The sequence below is a fragment of the Puntigrus tetrazona genome, chromosome 1 (assembly GCF_018831695.1).
Source record: "Puntigrus tetrazona isolate hp1 chromosome 1, ASM1883169v1, whole genome shotgun sequence".
NCBI lineage: Eukaryota > Metazoa > Chordata > Actinopteri > Cypriniformes > Cyprinidae > Puntigrus > Puntigrus tetrazona.
Window position 1 is genome coordinate 2498740 of NC_056699.1, and position 7500 is coordinate 2506239.

General features: G+C 40.5%; 1 protein-coding gene across 2 annotated transcripts in view; it reads right to left on the bottom strand.

Moving 5' to 3' along the window:
• Positions 1 to 1142: 1142 nt before the first annotated feature.
• cul4a (cullin 4A) overlaps positions 1143 to 7500 on the bottom strand; it is an 11449-nt gene continuing 5091 nt past the window's right edge. The window contains exons 9-20 of one of the 2 annotated variants that reach the window (XM_043245979.1): positions 7170 to 7237; positions 6944 to 7062; positions 5739 to 5931; positions 5096 to 5200; positions 4757 to 4867; positions 3914 to 3999; positions 3534 to 3632; positions 3279 to 3392; positions 3013 to 3118; positions 2750 to 2922; positions 2438 to 2590; positions 1143 to 1640 (exon numbers count right to left, since the gene is read on the bottom strand). In XM_043245979.1, coding sequence (XP_043101914.1) covers positions 1545 to 1640; positions 2438 to 2590; positions 2750 to 2922; positions 3013 to 3118; positions 3279 to 3392; positions 3534 to 3632; positions 3914 to 3999; positions 4757 to 4867; positions 5096 to 5200; positions 5739 to 5931; positions 6944 to 7062; positions 7170 to 7237 — 1423 coding nt within the window. In that variant the 3' untranslated portion in view covers positions 1143 to 1544. Of the gene's footprint in view, positions 1641 to 2437; positions 2591 to 2749; positions 2923 to 3012; positions 3119 to 3278; positions 3393 to 3533; positions 3642 to 3913; positions 4000 to 4756; positions 4868 to 5095; positions 5201 to 5738; positions 5932 to 6943; positions 7063 to 7169; positions 7238 to 7500 lie in introns of both variants that reach the window. The other variant, XM_043245978.1, reaches the window with a different exon arrangement.

The following is a 7500-nucleotide window of genomic DNA, read 5'->3' on the forward strand; positions in this document are numbered from 1 at the left end:
CTGATATTAATCAGGTTTACTGTCAAGGAACATGTTTTAACACTGAGATTTCTAAACAATCTTTCCATTGATTTTCTGGTTTGTTCTGATCGGACAGTATCTGAGGGAGAAAAACACGAGGAAATCACTTTAAAGTCGCCCAAATGAAGTTCTTAGCAATGAATATTACTAATCAGAAATGAAGTTTTGATATATTTACGATAGGAAATGTACTAAATATCTTTAAACGTGATCTCTACTTAATATAATGTTTTTTGACATAAAAGAAAAATGAATAAAATATATAATACAAACATATCTGTGCTCCAGTGTCACATTAAATGATCATTTAAAATGTAAACATGTTATTATTTATTTATCGTATCATTTAACTGTATTAAAAAAATCACTATTTAAATGGTATCATTATATATGAATTTACATATTTATACATTTAGCAAAAATAGATGAAGTTCTGAATTTAAACATATGTATTGCCTTAAATTCATTTTAAATCAATTTCTTTTTATTGTTGTGATTGTTATTTTAATGGCAATTTTACTTCCTTTTATGTAAAGCACTTTGAAAGACCGCTGTGCATGAGATGTGTTATATAAACAAACTACACACACACACCAGCTCCGCTCCTCTTCTGGATCTGGTTCTGTGAGCGTGTGTGTGTGTGTGTGTCACGCTCTCGGACGCTCAGAGCTATAATTTGTTTCTTTAAGGAATTACTCTGTGAATGAGGCAGCAAATCACATTAGTCTGGGAGTGTGTGTCCAGACAGCACCGAAACACAGTCATACCACACGCATTAATATTTGTCTTTTGCATAGAGTATATTAAGAGCTAGAAGACTCTTTTTTTGTTGCATTATATTCATAGCAATTGCTTAAATATGGCTTTTTTGTGATGCCTCAATCTATGAAAGCTTATTTCCACCACATTGTAAAAATTATGTATTTCTTCACATTTTAATTAGTTTATAATTAAAGTTTATTTCTCAGAATTCTATTTTTTCATGGCATGGAATTAAAAATGGAATTGCAACTTTTCACAATTCTGACTTCATTGGTTTTTTTAATGATAAATATAACAAGCTGCATGTTTTCTTTCATCATACACAGAATGAAAAATAACAGCAAATAAAAGAGTCTTAATATCTTAAATATGATTTATTCTTTCATATCTTTGCCCACTTACAAAGAATAGAATCCTCTGCTCTACAAAACTGTATAGGTGACAGAATACAGGTGATGAGTGACAGATCACACACTCACACACACACACACACACACACACACACACACACACACACACACACACACACACACACAGTCTCACACAGTCACACACAGTCACACACACACAGTCTCACACACACTCTAAACTCCAACACAACACAGAGGAGTCAAAGAAAAGTGCATCTTTAGTGAAAATCATTCGCAATCATGCTAAAATAGCCAGTATCCCAGAGTGCCGAGCGTCTGTGGTGTCGCGTCACATGACCCATCCGGCCCAGGAGCCCTTGTGCGGAGCGTGGAGGTCAAGGGTCACGGCTCTTACGCCACATAGTGGTACTGGTTGGGGTTTTCTTTGTCTCGTTCCATATAATCCCGGTCGATCAGAGACTCGATGCGCTTCTTCAGATCCGCCGGCTGCAGAGACAATTTAAATGATTCAAGACTAAAACGAACTGAATGTGAATATTAAACTGCATCTATTTCATTGATTAAATCACAGCCTGAATGATGGTCAGAATCTCCGGGCTCCTGGGCCTGAAGGACTAGGTTTGGGAATCAAGAATCAATTCCAATTCCTGAATCAGATGCTTGTTGTAAAATTAAAATGAATCAGTTCCTGTCCACATCTCTCTCTTCTGGTGGTGAAACAGAGCTGTTAAAATGTATCTGTCTTTGAATCATTCATTAAAGAGATTCATTCTGAAACACTGATTCGTCCTGTGATGAACGAGTCAATCTGGAGTGAGTCACTGAATCGTTCCGTTCAGAAATCAGATTCTGTTTGTTTGTCTAATATTTATTCTTCATGTAATGAAGTCTCAGTGTATCCAGAATCTGCTCTTAAATCCGTTCACAGGTTTTTTAAAGCCGGCTGATTTTTGTTCTTGATATTCAACTACAGCTGAATGTTTTGCAAAAAAAAAGACTGAATGGTTTGAATGTGTGTGTGTGTGTGTGTGTGTGTGTGTGTGTGAGTAAGAGAGAGAGAGAGAGAGAGTGTGTCCTGTGTGTGTGAAAGGAGTCACCTTTATAGGGAACTTGAGCTGATCGGAACTTGAGAGATCAGACAACAGCTGTGTGTGTGTGTGTGTGTGTGTGTGTGTGTGTGTCTGTGTTTACGTCTATCTGTGTGTGTGTTTGTATGTCTGTGTGTCTCTGTATCTGTGTGTGTGTGTGTCTCTCTGTGTGTGTGTCTCTGTGAGAGGCGTCACCTTGACGGGGAACTTGAGCTGGTTGTAGAGTTCAGACACGAGCAGGTTGTGGCTCAGAGTCTTCCTCATCTTCATGATCCTGACCACCGCTGCGTCGATCTGATACTGACGGTCCTGGAACACACGCTCTGTGGTGCTCACCTGCTCCTCCACCTGACCACACGTCACATGACCATCAGCTCACCTCATGTCCACTCAACCACAACAACGACCGACGCTCTTCAAACTCTTTGATTTTCGTAACTTCTCCTCAGAGCTGCTTATGCTTTATGATCTCTGTGTCTGGGAATGAACACACACACACACTCTCACCGTCTCCTTCATCTGGATCTGGTTGATCTTGATGCGGAAGAGTTTGTGTCTGAAGTCGCTGTTGAAGTGAAAGCGGTCTCCATCTTCTACATCCTTCCCTCGAGGAGATTTATTCAGCACTCTGGCTTTTCCACAGGCCAGAGACTGCAGTGTACGCTTGAGCTCGCCGTCCTCTGTGACACACACACACACACACCAGTGTTACTGACCTCTCACACACACACACACACACACACACACACACACACACACACACACTGTACCAATGCCTGTGGCTGAGCGGATGTCCTCCACTGAACACTCATCAGTCTCGTTGAACATCAGCAGGACGAGAGTCTGAAACAAAGACACCTGCAGCTCCTTCTTTCCCTGCAGAGACACACACACACACACTTTTTTAGTCTAAGACTTCTTATAAATGTATATAGCAATAAGGAATAAGTCAGTGTACATATGCAGTGCTATGTCTCTATTTGATGTTCTTATGGTTTTATTGTGTGTGTGTGTGTGTGTGTGTGTGTGTGTGTACCTCTTTAAATTCAGTCTTCAACACTGCGTGACCAAGTGTGGCCTGCCACTGCAGTTTACGGCCACTGTGTTTCCCCAGATAGAAGAGCTTAAACACCTCCTGAAGCTTCACCATCTGAAACACACACACACATTCATCATTTAGGCCGTTTGTATTAACCACAAACACATACTGATAAAAATTAGTCAGGGCATTGAATGTCCACCACAGTACACACACACACACACTCATACACTCATACACACACACACACACCTCAGCAGGCAGATGGACGTCCATTGGTGTGTATGAGGGCCAGTAGCCCATCGTCAGGATGTTGACGGTCAGCTCGATGTTGCTGGGATCACTCTGGTTCTGCATGTACTGAACACACACACACACACACACACACACACACAAAACATTAGGACTCTCATATGACACACAGATCAAACACACTTCACACATCAAACCACGTGTGACGAGCTCCGACTGAGCGGGAGAGCTGCAGCACCTCACAGGAAATCCTGACAAACACTTACTTCAGTTCCATCTGTGTATTTATCTATAGAAATCTGTCTGCATATCTACTAAAAATGAAGTGTGTGTGCGTTTTTAGCAGTGTGTATTTTTCTCTCTCACACACACACACACACCTGTTTGAACTGGATCATGATGTCTTTGGAGAGCTCCATGTCTTTGAACATCCCCTCGAGTTTACTGGTGAACGCTGCTCCACACTCTACACGCGCACACACACACACACACACACACACACACACACACACACACACACACACACACACACACACACACACACACACACACACACGTCAGAGAACAAGTACAGAAAAAACTAATGGACAACAGTTAAAGATGCATTGTGTTGTTTCTGCTCCACTGGAAGAACCAATCAGAATCACATCCTGAACAGATCGACCAATGAGGAGAGTTTGGGGACAGTCTTTTGATTATACACCGTTATAGTGTATATTAATACTCTTTATCCATTTTAATTATTAGTCATTTCTTATGTGCTTTTATAATTTTTTTTAGTTTCTATTTTGTATGTAATTGTAATGTATGTTCAACACATGTCAAACATTTTCTACATATAAAAGATTAAACATTAGCAAAATGTTCTAACATATTTTTGTTAGAAGGTTGCCACAAATTGTTTATTTTATATTTTCCTTAATTTTAAAAACTGAAAAAAATAGTAGTTCATGTAACATTTCTATTTTACCTCTAGTTTTAGTTAGTTATTCTGCTTGTTGTGTGCGATCAGAAAAAAAAGAACTCAGGTTAACTAGTCAAAGTGAAACTGACTTGTGTTTTTACTGAATTATTGTTTTACTGACAGAAAAAAGCAACTCAACCACAGCAATCTGATCACTTCCTGTTTGCACGATCCCGTGACCTCGCTGCCGGGAAACTGAATGGTGGTGTTTCCACGGCAACCGTCTGATGACCAATGAGAAGCCAGATGAAGAACGAACCGTGTTTGAGTTTGGACAGCATGGACTTCTCCGCATCCACCGAAGCACTCTTCCCCACCAGAAGACGCTTGGCCAGATCCTTCTTATAGAAGGCCTCGAACACGTCCTTCCCTGCAGCACACACACACACACACACACACACACACACACACACACACACACACACACACACACACACACACACACACACACAGACACACACAGACACACACAGACACACACACAGACACACACACACACACACACACACACACACACACACACACACACACACACAGGATGAGTTCAGCTCCTTCTCTGTGAGACGCTCATGTAAAGTGAAGCTGGAGTCCAGGTCACCGTGGATGAAGCGGAAGATGATCATGATCTTGTCCAGAATCCTCTCCAGCTCCTCCTCGGTGGCCTCTTTATTTCCCGCCCGTAGCTTAGAGTCCACGTACTTCGCTGAGGAGACCAGAGCAGATCAGAAGGTCAGGTTTATTCATCAAGAGCCCTTTAAACTCATCCAAAGACATTTACAATGTTCTTCTGAATTTTCTATTCATCTGTGAATCATGAAAATGAGATATATGAGTTTTCAACATTGATAACAATCAGAAATGTTTGTTGATCAGTAAATCAGTATATTAGAATGATTTCTGAAGATCATGTGACACTGAAGACTGTAACGAATAGAAATAAATGAGTTTAACACATTCACAGAGAAAACAGCTGCTTTACATTAGAATAATACTTCAGATAATATTTTTACAGTATTTTTGATCAAATAAAAGCAGCCTTGATGATCATATCTTACTAGTAATTTCATGCCAGATTTTGCTGCTGATATTAAGTATTATTAGGGCTGTGTAATAATGTTGAAGCTGTTAATGGTGATTATCTGGATTTGATCAGAATGCATGCACTTTCTCTTCAGTTCAAATCAATCGTCAGCTCGAGCGTTTCCTCAGAGAGCGCAGACGAGGTCCTGTACGGATCTCACCGATGAGCTCGGCGGGTTTGTTGGGTCTCTTGTTGATGAAGCTCTCGAAGGCCTCTTTCATGGCGTTGATGAAGCTGTCGTTCCTCTGGAAGCAGCGCTGCGTCACGTGGTCCATCTTGTCCTTGAAGTCCAGCAGCTCCTGAACCATCTCTTTATCTCTCTCCGGAGAACTCACGATCTCTCCTCCGAAGCTCTGCAGGACCAACACTCTGGTTATCAGCTTTACTATGAGATACACATCACCTGAATAAACCGTCTCTCTACTGATGTCTGGTTTGTTAGGATCGGACAACATCTGTCTGAGATACAGCTATTAGAAAATCTGGAATCTGAGGGAGCAAATAAATCTAAACATTGAGAAAATCACCTTTAAACTTGTCCAAATGAAGTTCTTAGCAATGCATATAACTAATCAGAAATTGATTATATTTGTTGATATATTTATGGTAGGAAATGTAGATGATAACTTCATGGGACATGAACCTAACTCAATTCTAATGATAGAATATGCCTCAGGGCTCAGTGCTTGGACCACTTCTCCTCTCGTCTGCACGACATCTTTAGCTTCTTTCATTCAGAAACATGGCTTCTCATATCACTGCTACGCTGATGATACTCAACTGAATCAATGAGACTTAAAAAGTTTATTCATTCTATTTAATCTTAAAAAATTGTATGCATACATTTCAATGGTTTTTACATTTAAATGATACTATTTCTATTTGTTGTTGATATAGTATAGCCTAACATTTCACAAAATGCTCTTCATCAGACTTCATTTCTCTAATAAACAGCGAGCTGCAGACGCTGGTAAAAGAAAAGCTACATGAGATTTTGTTCACGAGCTGTTTTAGTGAAGTTTTGTAACTGAAACACTGATTGAGTGATTATGTGAGATGTTCATTCAAGTTTATTTTGCATTAAAACTAGCAATAAATAGAAAGAGATGATCACGATGGCGTCAGAACCGAGGAGTTTATATATCTGTCACGTCATGCTAAAGAGAAACAGCATTTATTTCCGTGTCTTTGTTCAACACACAAACACATACAGAACCAAAAGACCTGCACGGATCATTTTTGTACCGTTGCACACCTAATAATATTGCTTTTTGATTGCTTCTATCGTCATGATTTATATTTGGCTTTGGATAAAAGCATCAGTTAAACGACTAAATGCATTGTTGTGGTTTGGTGAGAGCGTACCTTGATGTATTCTCTCCAGGCCTGCAGCAGCACAGTCAGCCCTCCCTTGACTTTACTGAAGAGCTCGTAGAGAAGAGTCAGCTCACACACACGGTTCTCATCCAGCAGCATCTGCAGGCCTGCACACACACACACACACACACACACACACACACACACACCGTCAGCCGAGCTCGTGTGTGTTTCATTACGTCTCCAGTCTGTGATCTGTACTCGGGATCCAGACCTTTCTGCAGGATGGAGGTCATGTGTTCTCCCAGCAGCTGCTTCTCTACTGTAGTGATGAGCGGCTTTCTGACACACAGACAGGTGTTAGAGCAGAGATTACATGACCACACACACACACACACACACACACACACACACACACACACACACACACACACACACCTGCAGGAGACAGCAGCAGATCAACACCTCTCTGTCATACACATTAAGTAATAAAGATGGATTAACAGATCAACCAGTAGCTATGTTTACATCCTTCTATTTTTAGGTGTATTTTGAGATATCACATAATAAAAAATGCTGGACGAAAACACCAAGATGTGCATCAA